The following is a 17,695-nucleotide window of genomic DNA, read 5'->3' on the forward strand; positions in this document are numbered from 1 at the left end:
TTTGAAAGGCCTTCTTATGTTAATGGTTTAAAATATATCAGAATTGCTTATGTAGACAGATCTGTGTAATTCTATTTGTATTAATAAGAGTTTCTATATGGAAATACATGTCCAAGCATACTGGGAGGGCAGCTGGTACTATGAAAATGTATAATGGTATTTATTCCTGGGCTGCAAGATCTATTTTAAAAGATGGAAAAATACTACGATTTGCATTGCAATCTACCAACACCATTTCTTTAAGCAACATCTGACATTTGTTTGAAAAAGACAACTTGTTCTCATTGAACTCTTGTTTGCTTATATCCTTACAAAATCAAAAAAACATAATTAAATGTTTTGAATGTCTATTTTGTATGCGTGTATATATATGTATACACTCCTGAATGTTTTTGTTTTTCTATAAATAGCACAATGTAACTTATTAATGAACAATTATGTGGGGCAGGTATTACTCTTGGAATAAATCCGAGTGTTCTGTTAGCAGATTCAGTTACTGCTAAAAGGCAGGTTTTGCTCTTTCAGTGGTTTTAGAAATAAGCAAGTAGAATGTTTTGTGTTTAGGACTATTCAAAGGTGACTACTTTAGTAGCTTTATCAATGCTTTATCATACACACACAATATTTTCTCACACATTTTCTTCATGCGCCACTTTTACGTCAGATGGAAATACACAGAATACTTCTGTTGCATTTTATTTTTAGACTACACATGGTAGCAGAGCTTGGAGGGTGTAACTATTGAATGAAATTGCATACACAAAGACACTGGTGTAATTTTGTGAAATGGAAAGGATGTTTTCCTCTCAATAGAAATAACTTGCTGGAAAAGTAGAGTATATTCATGTAACTGAAAAAATTGCAGTGTGGCATTTCTGTAGAGGTTGAACACCCTGAAGGTATAGTTGGTTTGTAGATGTATTTATAAAATTTCTTGTAGACCATTCCATTGAAATAGTTTTGGCTTTTGTAGTATCAGTTTATATTAGATGTCTGTTTACAGCAGGAATTTTGTAGAAATTGTTGTACAACAAACCCAGATTTTGAAATATTTCACTTAGTTTAATGTTTGCCTTTTAGCTCTGTGTATTTCATCTACCTAGTTCTGTAATAATTTGGGTAGCTAAGGATATCCAAATATGTGCAAACACATCTCTATAATTTCTGTACATTTCTGCAAATACATTTCTGTACTGAACTGAAATAATTCAGAGTCATATTCAATAAAATAATTTGATTCACTCATTTGCAAGCCCTGGGAAGTCATAAGGGAGTTTAATGAAGATCCATTAGTTGAAGACTGAAAACAGTCATGTAAAATTAACTTTGCTGCATTTGATGTGTCCTGATCTAGTTTTTATAATAGAACTATTCATGGTTTTAAACTAAAAATATATATCCATCACTTTCAAGATAAATTGCACTGCTTTACAATTAAAATGTATCATGTAGCACTTTAAAATGTTGTCTCAGATAAAGGAGGACACTATGAATTTCAAAAAGTGCAGAACTGAAAAGCTTTTTAAAATATTTCAGGCTTATTTACTATTAAGACTAAACTTTATTTAATCTGGTGACCAATTTCCATTTTCAGCTATTTAAGTATATTTGGAATCCTCCTCACTAATGAAGTATACTAAATCCTATGTTAAACAGATTCCTACTGCTTTATGATACTTTCAGCTGGCCCTTGCCTGGAAAGATCTCTTGTAGATGTCTGAGGAACTCTTTCATGGTGCTTTTTCTTAATTATCTGATTCTGTATTTAAATTATTCTTTTATTATTTCTCTTTTATAAATTTATCTATTTTGGCAGCATCAGATAAGTGCCTTGTCCTGTACAATTCACAGGCTTGGCTCCTGACTCAGGTTCACTGGATAATATACATCGGCTTGCAAATTGTTTCAGTGTTTATTTTTGTAGGATCACTGGATGAATTCTAAATTTTATAGCTCATTTTAGAAGAGGCTGTAGAAAGGATTCTTATTGAGGCTACACTGAACCCATAGTAAGAGATTTTACTTGCCTTCAGTAGCAGTCTAAGCCTTTATTCCTAGTGTCCTGACATGTTTGCTTTATGCCCTGATGTTAGGTCTAGAGTTGTCATATCAAGGATTATTATAAGATAAAGTAAGAAGTGGTTGGTTTGTTTGTTGGTTTTTAACATGGCCAAATCCTGGATTCAGGTGACTGTTCAGACCCACAGATAGTTATGTCAGAAAAGTGGAAATGTGTTGCAGGGTGACGGTGACTGTCCAGCGACAGCACCAAAGCTTCTCCAGCTGGCACCATCCTGAGAAAAGGGTGTGGGGAACTGTTTCTTTGCAGTTACAAACTTGCTAAAATTTAGTCCTGAAAATCTCTCACTTTAGAAGTCCAGCTTCTCTTTACTGTGCTGGCATGTCCCAGACAATGGTCAAGTCCATCAGTACTGTGTACTTGAAAATATTTTGGTGTGTACTAGGACTGCTTCCTCTTTACAGGCTCACTTAAAGGCCAGATTTGCTTATATTTGCCACAGAAATTCAATTTGAAGGCATGTAAAGCAGCTAATAGAGGAATATATTAAGAATATGAAATTGGAAATAACATTACAGTTTAATAGTGAGGGAAAAAGAAATAGTTAATTAAATCCCTTTAAAAGAACCAAATAATAAGCAAAGACGGTAAGGAAGAAAAAAGAGCTGTACGTAGTTTTACTTGAATAGAAGAATGAAACCTGAAATATTAGAAGTTGCCTTTTTGACCTATTTAACTTCGTGTATTTAAAGACCTGTTTATCTTTAAAATTACAAATACAAAAATCATTAAGACATTCTTTGCAGAATTTATTTTATGTGGAAGTTATCATTCAGTTTTGCCACAAGTACATCTCCTGGTCATTTTTGTTATTCCAGGCTTCTTTAAAATGCAGATATATTTATATTTCTGATGTATTAGATACTTACTGTGAATAGCCTACTGGATTCTGGTTTAGCTAGTTAAAAAAAATTCAGAAGCTGGAGTTGATTACAGTAAAATGAAATTATGATTAAAATTCTCTATGTAACTTATGAACACATAATGAAATACAGAAATTAGAGTTCTCCAAGAGAGAAAAATAGAATCATTAGGGTTGGAAAAGACCTCTAAGATCAAGTCCAACCTTTAACCCAGCACTTCCAAGCCCACCACTAAACTATGTTGCTGAGTGCCGCATCTTTTAACTACCTCCAGGGACAATGGCTCACCTGCTTCCCCTGGGCAGCCTCTTCCAGTGCTTGGCAACCCTTTCAGGGGAAAAAAAATAAATCCTACTATCCAATGTAAAACTTCCCTGGTGCAACTTGAGGCCATTTCTTTTCTGTCCTGTCACTTGTTAGCTGGGAGAAAAGACCAACTCCCACCTCAGTGCGGTTTCCTTTCAGGGTGTTGTAAAGGGTGATAAAATCTCCCTTGAGTTTCTTTTTCTCCAGGCTAAACAACCCTAGCTCCCTCAGATGTTCCTCATCAGATACAGATCAGATCCAGACCCTTCCCCAGCTCTCTTGCCCTTCTCAGGACATGCTCCAGCACCTCAATGTAGAGAGGGCCCCAAAACTAAACACAGGATTCGAGGTACGGCTTCACCAGCACTGTATCTTACAGCATGTTGTTTTGCAAGAATAATCATCCTGACAAGTGAGACAATAGGTGAGAGAATTTTCAGGAAGATGCATTTCTGTTCTTACAGGTATGCAGATGTTTCTTTGCCCTTGTTGCCCAATTTGGAGAACCCAGAAGAACACAGCCAGCATGTCTCTAAATTATGATTTAAAGTATTTAGGAAAGAATAATATAATGCTTAACTGTTTGCTGGTGATATATCACTATTGTGAATGTTCAAGTAGTCTTAAGGTGTTATTTCTTTTCTGCCAAATCAAGAAATTGAACATTTTGATATTAAAAAAAAAACAAACAAAAAACAAAAAACAAACAAAAGAGCTTTACTAAAGCTGTTGAAAACTTAAAAAGTATGCCAGGGAAGTGTGCATTTCTCCTTGTCAGAATATTCTCCTTTGCAGGAATATTTGTGAGTTCCTTATTATATATAGAAGAAACTCAGTATAATTGTCTTAATTTTGTTGTCACTTTCACCAGTCTGAGCCCAAAATAACTATGTTTTTCAGCAATTTAAATAAACAGGATCATTTCTGAATTGTCAGAGATAATGATAAGGGGGGCATTTGACTGTGACTACATGGAATTTCTCATTTACATCTCTTTTTGAGTTACCTGTAACCTATTCTCTTGTAAACTTTCAAGTAATACCCAAAAGACAAAACACAGAGACAGAGGGATGTTTTTGAAGCAGAGATCATAGATATTTGTGAGGGGGAGAATTTCTTATCATTTAGTCACTGCACAAGTGGCTTAAAAAAGTGTGACTCAGTGAAGATGACTGTTTCATAAGGAGTGGAGAAAGAATGAGTGAAGTATTTGAAAATTTGAAAATAAGATTAAGTTTTAGTGGATTTGTTCCAGAGGAAGACGAGACTGGGAGATAAAATAAGTGCTAAAAATATAAAATTTAAACTTATGTTATCAGTACCTAGAATATCAGGTACCATGTTATGGATCAGTGTAATAGCATTTTTGTGTCTTTTTTAGAGAAAACTATTTGCAGCAGTGAGCAAAATGGAAATATGCAGTACATTGTGTCAGGTGGTTATAACCAGTGTCAGATGATTATAAATTGGTATTAGATTTGTATTTATTATATATATATTATTCATTATATTTACATTTATTATATATATTATTTATATATATATATATATATATAATTTATTCTATTTATATAGATTGGTATTAGATTCTTTGTTTATCAGAACTTTTGTGTGGCATAACAATAACCATTGCAGGGCAGCTAGAAACTCAGTGGTGATGTCTCAGAGCTTAGTAATATAGAATATTAGGAACAATGATGCTTTTTTACAAAAGACTGATGAAGACTATACGATTGTCCTTGAGTCATCAGTATGAAGAGTTCTGAGCACTTGTGAGAGGAGATTCTTGGATAGAAGCTACCTCCATACTCATGGTCACCTTAATTATTGAAGCACTTGCTCACAAGTTAGAAACCAGACTAGACAACCAATGATGTTTAGGGATTTGAATCTAAACTTAATTACTTCTTTTGCCACCTGCAGAAAAACCTCCACTCTAGCCTTCTTATTGAAGTTGTAGATTCATGTGTCCAGATGGAATTAGTGTTCAGGAAGATTCCTCTTGTGAACATCCAGCTGTAGTTACCCATTCTGCTTTGTATGCAATATAGTAAATCTTACATGGCAAATACAGTCCCTGGAAAGAGAAACAAAAATTCGAGATTCTTCTTTTTCAGAATGCCCCCATCAAGTTACTGAGATGTAGGCTATTTCTTGTTTGTTCTCTCAGTTTTATTTTTGAATTTCAGATTTCTAGCTGCACAGTGATTCATTTTCATGTTGAAGTTAAAAGGTGTTTTTTCTCGGTAGACGTGTTGCATAGTAAGATGGGCTTTTCTTGTTATGAATCTACAGCAGTGTGGGTTCAAACCATCTGTGACTGAGGGGGGTCTGAAGATGCACATGCAAATTTTGAATGCTCATCGCCGTACAATTTAGGCCAAAGATAACCATTACCACTATTAATTTTAATTAAACATTTATCTGGGCTTGGTGTTAGCCGACAATATCAACTGAGTGTTTACGTGCTCTGCCTTGCTCTCCTCCCTACTGTTACTGGAAATTGTGGGGCTGGGATTCTGCAATTATCTAGACCCACAACATTTGTCAGTGAGAAATCCTGCTATAGGAGGTGAGAAATTGTCAGTTTTCAAAATGGAAAAGTAAAGATACTCATGGTCTTTAGGTGCCTTCAGGAATTGTGTGATTTATCAAGGAGGCAATATGAGTCATTGTCTTCTACGGCTCTGTGTGCCTTGGGTTATAACCTAGGCATTTCACCTGATTATTAATATTTTAGTTAAAACTTTCAGATAATTTAATTTTTTTTTTCTCCCTGCACTGTCATACAAGAAAACTTTGTAGGCAAAAAAGTCAAGGCTTGCTTTTTAAAGTAGGGGAATTAAATGACTCATGGGATGCACAAAGCATAGCTGAAGTTTTGGTAAATGGAAACAGAATATGTAGTTGCTTCTTACTTCACCCATCAGAAACCAATCGGAACACTGAAAGAAGAAGATAGACTTTAAGTCTGAAAACTTTGTCCTTAACCTTTTTTCACCTTTGATTTTACTTGGAGTGGAAAATAAGAAACATGTTAAAATGCACTCAGAAGATTGTGGAATAATGATAATTTAGTCTGGTTTCTGCCCCAGTGCTACCATTAAGAATATTCCTATGTTATGGCTTGCTAGTTTTTATATCCTATTGTACTCCCTATAAAAGTGATGTTCTGACTAATGTCAGTTTTTGGGAGTGGTAGCTGTAAATTAGCTTACAGAAGGGATGACGGGAAGCTTTTCTTAATTGCTTTCCCAATTCTGAATTATAAATAAATAGATCCATTAGTAATAATTGAATCAATTTTTTAAATATTGCTTCTTTACCATGCGAGAAGAACAAATCCATACTAATCTATGAAAGTCAGCAGAAGTTCCTCATGGCAGAGCAACTTACTTGTCATTTACAATGTAAGTACTTAGAGAAATAGTAGATGTTAAAAACATATTATATTTGATATGCTTTTTGTGACAGTGGTATTTTTCCGTTTGTTGAAATTTAGTTAACATGACATTTCATGGTATTGTAGCCAGGTAACATGGACAAGTGTAAAGTAGGCATGCAGAGAAATAACCTATACCAAGTACACTTTTCTGCATATAAGAAGCTGTGTAAAGCTGAACATTGTCAAGTTGTTAAAGCTAAGATCAGACCTGCGTCTTCAGAAGCTGGTTGTATGTGACATTGTAGGAAGTCAGCTGATACAGAAGTAAAGAGATGATTTCTGACAAGACTTACATAAATATATTTCTTACATCTAGACTGTCCTCTCTGTAGTGCAAACCTTTACTGGTTTTCAGTAGCAGTGTAGTTTTGCTGTACAATTGATGTTTTCACTTCAGTTATGGGGGGGAAGTCTCTAATTTTCATAAATAAGATGATATTTTAGGAAATGTTAATTGGATAAAAACTTGGATTGATAGCTGTTTCATGTTGATGACAATATCTGTGATGAATACATCAGTCCCATTGGGGAATTTTGATGCTTGTGCTTGTGATGATTTTGGTGTGAATACTTTTTCAAAGCTGCTTATTTTGGCAGAAATGGAAAGAAACATGCAGTGTTGTCTGTGCAAGTCTGCATACTCTGAGGTGGGGGAATACCAGGAATGTTTTTTTTAGGGATAGCTAGGAGATGGACAGAAGAAATAATGACTTAGTCTCATGTATTTCATTATATAGATGAGTTACATGCTTAGCGGAAGTCTATTATACTTTTCCTGGTATAAATTTATGCATTTTCATAGTCGTTTAAGAGAACTAGGATGACTCCTTGTAGAGACCAGACACATAGTCAGACGTGTCACTGTGTTGTAAGGGAATTAGAAGATCTTCAGACCCTGGATTTGAAAACTCTTTTTCTTGTGGTTTAGCCTTTATTTCTCATGAAAATTATTAATTTGTCAGTTCCAAATATCAAATAAACCAGACTCAAAAGAAAGGCAACCCATTTCCATGCTTTTGTAAATACCTAATTTCAAAGCTGGCAAAATCGCTAATGCAATCTGATGTGGATGCCGTGTACTTTATAATGTAGGCTTGACTAGAGCATCTGATGTTCAGAGAGAGAAAAAAGAGGAAGACTCAGAGTGGTTTTCATGGTTTCTAGCAATGTTTCTTTCAGTCTTCTTTCTTGTTTTATCCTCTGGCATGTTGTTAATCCAAGCAAACATCGACCCTTCGATTAGTTCATTTTTTCATGTTCCAAAAATCTGCAGTTTTTTATCAATTATTTATCTGATCTCTCCCTTGCTGTTTAAAAAAATGTTTCCAATGATATACGTTTTTCTTTGACTTCTTCATCAAGAAGTAAGAAAGTTTCATGCAAAAGTGCTGGGAAAAAGGGGGCCATGTGTCACACGTAAGATGAGGAAAAAACACTTCTACAGGGAGCTTACAGCTGACAGAGAACAAGTTCAGTAGGTCGTGGAGTGATAATGTGAGTTAGTGTCAGTGGAAAGACCCCGGGTGCTGAGCATGCTTTTGAATATAAAAATGGTCTTGTGATTTTGGCACCCATGGGTCTGCTTGCTTACTCACCTTACCCACTGAGTATATAGCTCACCTGAGGTGATAAAGGGTTACATACAGGGCGTGATAACCACTGAGTCAGCAAATAGTAAAAGATTATATTACTTTTATCAGTAAATACTGAAAGTCCTGGTTTCCATTTGATACCCATCTTTATGTTGTCATAAAGACACAGTGGGAAATTACCATTTCTTCCTTGTAAATTTGGGTTCTGCCTGTAATATTTTGCCAAAACATAACATATTGCCAAAACCATATTTTATGGCTAGCTATATTTGATGGAATTGTCAAAACATACCTTCAGCATCCCAAGAACTTTAGAAATGACCTAACCATTTTGTGGGAATGGTTACCTGATCTCCCATGTTCATCCTTTTTCCTGAGACCTGTTTCCTACTTGGTATTAAACTCAGCATCCTTATATGATTCCATATTTCTGTTAGTCATGTTTTTTTAAAAAATTTCATTACCTATTCTATTTTACAGAAGAGTTATCTGAAGATAGACCATATTCCAGTATGGCTACCTTAGTGTCTCCATTAGGGAGCATTTTGGGAATAGATACTTGGACCAGTACCTTAAATGATTACTAGTACTGCCTGACTTAAAGCAGAGAAAATATTTTGAATGGAATCTAAGATCTGAAGTAATTTGGAGAAGGTTATGCTTGCCTTAATTTTGACTCCAACTCTGTAACTCTAGTTTAGTAAAGTTTTTTGCTGCATTCGCTTCCCATTCATATAGAATTGTTGTAATCAGATGCATTCTGGGTTACTTGTGGTGGTTTTATGGCTTGTTTGCTGTAGAAATAAGAATATGTGGAAGAAGACTACGTCTTTTAATATGTCTTTTGCTGCAGTTAACAAAATACTTCTTTTCTTTTGGCATTGAATTATTATTATACTAATGATTCCATCTCTTTTTTCTTTGATGATACGATATATTTCTTTTGCACAGCTGAATGTATTATTATAAAAGAAAACTGAAAAAGTCACTCCTCAGACTATATTTAATCACACTTAGCACTACAACATCTTGCGTCAGAACTGCAACTAATGATCAGCTCCATTCTTGTTTTCTGGTTACCATGCGTGGTTAGCAGGCCTGGGTTAATGTCCTCTGTCGGGTCACATAGAGATGTGGTTAAAAGATTATTTTGATTGTAAAGAACAGAAGAAATTTCTTTCAGAAAATATATATGCAAATGATGTTGTTTTTTGGAATGTTCTATGCTGGGCAGAGAGCTGGACTTGATGGTCGTGGTGGGTCTCTTCCAAATCAGAATATTCTGTGATTCTGTGATATTTTATAAGCAGATGCAAGAAATGGGGAAAGAGCATTTCTGAAATATGATTGAATGCTGGACAGTAATATGCTAATGTGAATAAGAACATAGGAAAACTGAATTCCAGTTGTTCATAGCTTTATTAATTTTAAAAAAGAATATCAATAGGGGTAAAAAAAATCAGTTTTGGAGTACTTAGATTACTTGAAAGGACACCATGGAGATCGGAGAAGGTAGAAGTTGATTGTCTCTTGTGAGAGCTTAAACTGGCAGATGTTTTTCTATGTTATAGCCATGTAGGCATGGCTACTTCAGAAAAGTGCAAATTTAGTAGTAGGCAACAAACCCCGTTATTTGGCCCTTCCAGTATTATTATAGCCAGAAATCTCTGTTCATAGTTGGAGTTGTACTTCAAAAATGATTATGGATAATGACTGAAGGACCAGCTAAAAAACAAAACAAAAAACAAACCACAAAGCATAAGTAGACAACTAGAAGGAGGTAGAATTTATGTTTAAAGATGGAGTCACACAAGTCACTCACCTGAATATTTTAGTTTACATTTTCTTTTACTGAAATCTGACCTGAGTAATAATTTCTCAGTAAATTCAGTGTCGTTTTTCACCACTTAACATTGAGTAGAAAGAACCCATTTGTGTCTTAGTAAGGGAACACTTAAGGGAAACTGCTTTCAAGGTGGCAATACCATTATTTGGGGATTGGGCAGTCAGAAAGTGGTGATTGTGAAAGCAATATAGCAGGGAGTACTTACTTACTTACTTACACAACAGCTGTATTTTTTCCTGGTTCCTTGCAGTCCAGCACTGTACAAGCAGCAGGCCAACGCCCTCCACATAGTGGGTGGGTTTTATGTGAGGGGTTTCTTGCCTTAATTTCATGTTCTAGATAACTGTTAACAACTTTCTAAAACTATTTTCAGCTTTAGATCCAGCTAAAGATCCATGTTTGAAGATGAAATGTAGTCGCCATAAAGTCTGTGTTGCACAGGATCAACAAACTGCAGTTTGCATCAGTCACCGAAGGCTTACGCACAGGTAAATACTTTAAAAGTTAATCCTGTACAATTTTTGTAGTGTTCATGACTGACTATAAATCCATTGTAATTAGTTTAATTACTTAACATCATATGAGCAGCGTAGAAGTGGGTTTTAGAAATCATTATGTATACATAGCTTGACTATAATGTTTACTATTTGATTTTATTTTTTTTTAACTAGAAGGTATACATATTTAAATATTGCATGCTGCTAGTACAAATACACTTAGGAAAATACCCACTGTGCCAGTACCAAATGAATAAAATATTGTGATAGTATCCTACTGCTGTACATTACTTTGACATCATCACTTCTTATATGAAGTCAGAGAACTCAAAACTGCCTGCTGAAGTGTAGCTAACAGCCTGATAGACTGTAAATATTTTGAGATTAGTGTGGTTTTTTTCCCCTCTTCTTTTTCTCCTGTGCATTCTGATTTTCTTTGCATGCTGGAATGGTTAAATGTAAGGAGAAAATATAAAATAAATTTGTGTATTTCTGTGGCTTTATCTGAGGCAGAAATATGAGTATGTACAACTTGAACCATACACTTAGTTGAGTTGACTGTTGCGTGCTAAGGAGATGGAGTCAAATTGCATTTTCAACTTGCGATTGTTCTTTTTTTTCCCACTTCATTGTGGGAAGCAGGACACAGTAGAATGGCTAAATTTCAATAAATTGATTTAAATAAGTGTCTGTTAAAGTGCTTTGCTCAGTAGGGGCTAAAAAGAGCTGAGGAAAATGAGACTTCCTTGTGTGTTGGAAGTGGATCATTTCAAGTACAGTTTTATGAATGATACAAGGAATGTTCTTTGACTGTCTAGTTATGTTAAATACATCTATCTGGAGCTTTTCAGACAAGCAAGACAGTACATAATGAAAGGAAAAGTTTGAACTGTTCTCGATCTGCAGCTGTACTTAATTAACAAAAAACTCAACAGTATTTGTGGAGTTACACTGTTTACATTAAACAATTTCAGTGTAGTGCTAGACATTTTAGTTTGATAAGGTACTATATATGGTGCAAGAATTATTATCAGACAAAGGTAGGTAGCCCGATTTCAACTGCATGTGAAGTGTCAGGAATATATGAGTGTTAACTTTGAAGAGACAACATAATAATTCAAATTTTCTAAGAGGTATTATATGTCATGGAAAACAATGACAATAATGACATTTCCTTGTTAAGTATACATGCAGTAGGTGACGACTGAAAACTCTTAGATTAGATGGTGATGCATGCTCTTGTTGAATTAAGAAACTTTTTGACATCAGTCTTCATCCCTGTATTATTCCTCCCACAGTTCTTAGTACTCTTTCTTAAAGATAGTATTTTAAAAGACAAACTTGCCTGAATATAATGCAGTCAATAATGGGAAAATTTAGAATAGCAGCAACTTGATGATTGTAAAAAGAGCTGTAAATCTAGTCTTTTAAAGTAGATGAAGCAATTTTCTACCTACTTGTGCTGAGCAGGGCTGGATTTTCCCACACTTAGATCTCCCTATTCCCCCAGATTGCCACATACAAGGAGAAGTAATTGCTTTGTGCTTTCTTTCTAAAAAGGTTTTTCTTCATGCAGTTTCTGACCTTTTTGTAACATGGTGGGATTAAAGTATGGATATCATAAACACAAACAGTCATGTCTGCTGGGTCTCTTTACCACTACTGATTTTCTTTGCCCAACATGTTATTCCTTCACTTGTATCTACAGTTTGCATGCTGATTATCAGTAGGGCCATCTGTTTCCTAGAGTTCCCAAAGGCCTAGTCCACTCTATGAGTGTTGGTAAAAATTAGATGAGAAAGCATAACTTAACAGTTGATAATATAAACTATTTACGAGTATCCATTTCTAATATATCATTTGCATGTAATCTGTTGTGAGTAAACATTTACAAAATTTCATCCCAGTAATCTTTCCTTTTCCTTAGTTTGTCTGTGTGCACATGTGATACTCTTCTAGGACCGGATAACATAAATAAGTAAGAAAAGGCAGTTGGGGATGTTTTCTGAAAAAATAGTTGAGACCTTGTTCATGAACTACTGGGAACTCTTCATAAAGAACTTGCCCATAGATTTTAATTTGGATATTTGCTGTAAAGATCCATAGATGTTCCAGAGATTTTTCCCAAGACCGTTGCACAGGAAAAGTAGTTTAAAGTATATGAATTGATACAGTGGCAAAGACGATCCCCTAGAGAATGTCAAGGAAGAGGAGACTTTGCACACTTCCAAGATAAATAAAATGTTATGGGCACCTTTGGGCTACCCCTGGGGAAAGAGGCATTAAATACAGTTACAGCTGAATAGATTTTTCTGTAGTGCCATCAAGTTGAAATACACTGATTTATAGTTGAATTCTCTATTACTGGAAACAGCATTCCCAGGCAACCCTATTACCTAGTTCATAAATTTCTGTTTACAAATTCTGTTGCTTTCTTTAGGTAATAGCATAAACAGAGACGTTGCTAATCAGTGAAGACTGATAATTGTATCAAATGGAGGACTCAATTTAGTAATTTCTTTTGTTGTTTGTAAGAAATTAACTTGCAGAAAAAACAGATAGGCATAGACATTGTTATTCAGTCCGTGCTGTCCTAGGTGTTCTTCTCTGTACAGTACAATCTCCAAACTATCATAGCCCCATTTGAATTTCTGAGGGCCCCTCAGCTGCACACAGTGAAGCATGGGCAGATATCCCAGCCACCTGCAAGGCTGGTAGTGGCACGATGTGGCAGTGACATGACAAGGTCCCAACAGGATTAATTAATGTGACAGCACACTTTAGTGATGATTCTACCTGTTCTTTCAGAAGTAGTAAAATTTCTATTAGCTTGGGGATCTCAGCATTGTGATCTTGCTGCAGTGTGCTTGCATTTGTACGGTTTTAAAACCAGCTACTGTGTCTCACTGTCCTTTTCATGGAGTTGTGGGTCAGGCAAGCCTATAGTTTTGCTCTTTCCTCAGTTTCCATGGCAGCTGAGATCATGCTCTCCCCTCAGTCTCCTCTCAAGGCTCATTTCCTTTTCTGGTAGACTGCCAAGATGGCAAGTCCTCTTCTAGCGCACTCCTGCAGGGCCACAGCACAAGGGCTTCCTTTATGTGATGTCCTGGAAAGTCTGAATAGCATTTGACAAAAAGATGAAATAGGTGTTGTAGGTCATTGGTCACGAGAATAGTTGGAAGTACCAGGACTTTAAAAACACAGGGACATGTTTAAAGGAGCAAGATTTTTGTTGGTAGCAGGTAACAGCATTTGCATCTCTGCTGGCTCTCTGTAGTGTTGGAAGCTGTGCTCTGTGTGCTACATGCTTAGCTCTGTGCTGTGAAAAAAAGATAACGTACTTGAGGGGAAAACATGCAGGGTATGTGTATAAACGTTGCTCCTATTATTCCCTTGTGGATTGCTGTGGGAAGGGAGTATCTGCTGGCGCTTGAATGCATCATAAATGGGTAATTCAAACTATGGTGTAAAATAGAATTTTCATTGATTCTTTGAAATGTGGGAATTTGTCATTAACTTTCCCTTTTGGCTGAATGGTGTTTTGCCATCCCATTGTGCTTTCCAGTTTATCCTTATTGGTTAAGTGAAAGGGCTTTGTGGGAAAAAAAACCTGTAAAGGGTCTTTACATGAAGTAATGAAATGCTTTGGAGTATAACTTATTAAGTTGCAAATACAACTTGCAGAATATGGAATACAATATTGCTTATACTGTGATGTGTTGATTGTGAGTGTTACCATGACAGGCAGGATATTCATCACACTAAGAGGAATCATCTACTCCATTTAGTTTCCAATCTCTTCAGTGTCAGGAGATATAGTTACTTGCATCTACAATACTAAAATCTCTGGCAACTATGAGTTCACCCCTGTGAGCTTGGGGAAGAGGAAAGAAGTTACGTGAGTGTTCTGCCAGGAGACAGTTGGAGAGGAAGAAAAAGGGATGAGTCAGAGGAGAAGGCTGTAGGTGGTAATGGACATTTCATAATGCCCACAATGGAATGTGTGCTTTTTGTATATTTAGTGCAACAGGTGCTAGAGATAAAGCCTTGAATCTCCATGTACTTCTTGTGCCCCTTTGAGCAAGGAGAGAAAGGATGTGTGCAGACACCATGACACACAGGAGCTTTTTAAGTCCATGCAAGCCAATAACTAACTAGGCGCAGAAAACTGCAAAAGTTAGTCCAGTGGTGACCTATCCTAGGTTTACAGGTCCTGATGAATAGTGTGTTAACTGTCCTCTAGATTTGAAACAGACAATTATGATATTGACACATACTGCAATTTTCACTAAGACTGACATTCTGTGAATAAGAGGCTGCACTACTAAACTAAGCAGTGTATAGGTGAATTTCTAAGCCAGTAGGTTAGCCGCAGATGAAGATCAAGAAAACTTGAAAAAATAGGGAAGGGCTGCTACCCAGTAGAGAATTTTAATGTAAGTGTAACAGTAAACTTGGGGCAGTGCCTGTGGTTTCAGGTGAATTACTTTTATTAGAATCCTTTTTGTACTCCATGTTTGTCAAAAATATTTAAGTCTAACACTTAAAAGTGAAACAGTGAAGAGGAGGTGTGGGCTCTGTCTTCTTCAAATGCTTTTCTTTGCTTTTGTCTCAAATCCACTGCAAGAGACAATTTGTAAAGGAGATCAATTCAGTTGAGACCTACTTATTGTACAGCCCATTCCGAGATTTGACTGCTTACAGCTGGAAAGTGATGAAGACTCTCTCAACATGATTTCTCTACAAGTTCTGAAAATTAGGAAATTGCAGAAGAGTTTTGGGCCAAAAATGACGTTTCAAAATAAATCCCAGTGTCTTTGATATATTAAAACCTAGTGACTAATCTTGTACTTACTCATTGATCCTAGTGGAATCAGATAAAAACTGGTCTCTTTTTCTTCTTCCATAAGTAGAAGAAAAGTACTGTGTAAAATTGATTGGATACATTTAATCAATCAATGCTTGGAGGCATTAAATTATTCAGTGCTTTGAAGGTGTGTGCAGTTTTTCTAGGCAGATGTAGATGTGTCTCTTTTATGAATTCCCCACAAGACATAATACCTCCTGCCCCCACTGTGAAAGTCCTGCTATGCTCCTATGAGTTTGTTTATGTCAGTTGTGCAGATCGACACAACGGTTCCCTGCTATGGCAGAAATAGATTGCATTTGTCTCTGCCATAGCATGTTAAGATGGAATAACAATGTTTAAAGACCTGACACACTTACTTGTGTACTGATACCAAACTCCCTATTTATTTGGATTTTTTTTGCCTTCTCCCAATAATTTATTCTTAGGTTTCAGAGTAGGGAGCAGTAGTAACTGGTTCTCAGTAAATATTAACTAAGCCACAGGTTCTGATGATACTAGCAATTCTAAAATAAACCTCACCCCATTTTATTAAAGTAAAGGTTAAGGTAGGAGTGGCGACTTTTTCACAGTAAGAACATTTCAGTTACAGATGTTGATCACCTGGAAAATAATGAGAGTTCACCAGTCATGAACATAGAGTCACAGTAAGAAAACGTTTCTCAAAGTTAAAAGTAAGAAATAAAAAATTACAGCTGCTCTTTTTCTATTAGAGCTCCACAAGGCAGGTTCCAGAGAATTGTGCAGGCTGGACATCTGTAAGGTGCACAGCTGGGCAGAGGTGAGCAGTATAGACGGTGAGAAGTACGGAATTCACTCTCCAAGAATTAGTGACTCCTCAGAATTCTGTGAAATGAAATTAGATTTAGTGACAATGGTTCCCTGCCCCAAGTCTGTGTGGAATAGGACCCGAATTTAGGGATTATTAAAAATTCTATAATATTTCTGCCTATGGGTGCAGTTTTCAAGTTATGACAGTTTCACTATCTCAGCTTATTAAATAGTGTCACTTTATTACAGATTCACAGAAGCTGATAGTGGTAAAGATGTTGCATCACCTTATCCAGTTTATTAAGGTAGAGGAGTTGAATAGCTTCATATCTTTTGTGGTAGCCTTTAATCTTGTTACAACTTCCTTCAGGGTTTTAGTTTAAATGATATTTTGAAGTGGTCATTTGTTAAATCATTGGTCATCTATACCATTATCTTGCCCTGGACTCTGTTCTCTTCCAGTTTTCTGAAGAATGTATAAAATCAGTCAAAATACATTTTAAATTAGGTAGATTATCAGAAGTTCTTCCCTGTGTTTAGTCACCTTAGTATTTTAAAATGAGGAAAATGTTCCATCTTAGCTTGGAAGTGATGGGTGTTTTGTCCTTGGAGCATGATGTGGATTAGCCTGGATGATGTGACAGAAGCTGAGAGTAACATTGTGAAAGAAAGCCAAAACTTTTTCTGTTTCTATTCATGTGGGTATTGCACGGATGAGATTATGCTCCCAAGCAGAAAGAGTGAAGAAGTTCAAATATGTGAGAGGCTTATTTGTGTCTGTATGTGAGAAAAATGCACATACATATATAATGTGTACTTGTACGTACATATGTTCACATACATATGTATGAATGAATATGTACACATGCATATATATACTTTTTGTTCATATTGTATGGATACATGCATCCCAGATTTCCAAAACATACTTTTGAACCTGAAGTATTTTGCTATCTCCCCTCCTTTGCAACAAAGGAAAGAGAGGTTTTAATTTAGACTTTTAATGTAGACTAAATTGCTGATTAAAAACAGAAAAAGGATGTAATTGCAAATCTGTAGTTGCATTAAATAGTCTGAGCAGTTTTGAAAGCTAATCTATTAGAGCTGATATGGAGGATTTTCTCATTTGGTTAGAAAAAAAGGAAAAAAAGCAGAGAAGAAGGAAGAGTATAGCTTTGTAGCTCTCATGTAATTTTAGGTGCTGCAGTGTGTTATTGTTTTAAAAAAAACTAACATAAAAAGCTTTCGAAAAACTGAAGGAAAACAAAAGACTTCCTTTGGGCAGATTTTGTGAAAGTTGCAAACAGCACTATTTAGGATGTCATCATTTCACATTATAATGCTGCTGAAGAAGGCCAGCTGGTGCAGTTAAGTCCCTTATTGGAAATTGTAGTCTGATTCATTACTGTGATTTGTAGTTGTACACAG

General features: G+C 35.8%; 1 protein-coding gene across 2 annotated transcripts in view; it reads left to right on the top strand.

Annotated features, from left to right (window-relative positions):
• SPOCK3 (SPARC (osteonectin), cwcv and kazal like domains proteoglycan 3) overlaps window positions 1-17,695 on the top strand; it is a 143,674-nt gene that overhangs the window by 51,855 nt on the left and 74,124 nt on the right. For both annotated transcript variants that reach the window (XM_083862503.1, XM_083862502.1), the window contains one exon: window positions 10,506-10,620. In XM_083862503.1, the coding sequence (XP_083718629.1) occupies window positions 10,538-10,620 (83 nt within the window). In that variant the 5' untranslated portion in view covers window positions 10,506-10,537. The remainder of the gene's footprint in view (window positions 1-10,505; window positions 10,621-17,695) is intronic.

Source organism: Zosterops lateralis, assembly GCF_965231275.1.
Source record: "Zosterops lateralis genome assembly, chromosome: 5".
Lineage (NCBI taxonomy): Eukaryota > Metazoa > Chordata > Aves > Passeriformes > Zosteropidae > Zosterops > Zosterops lateralis.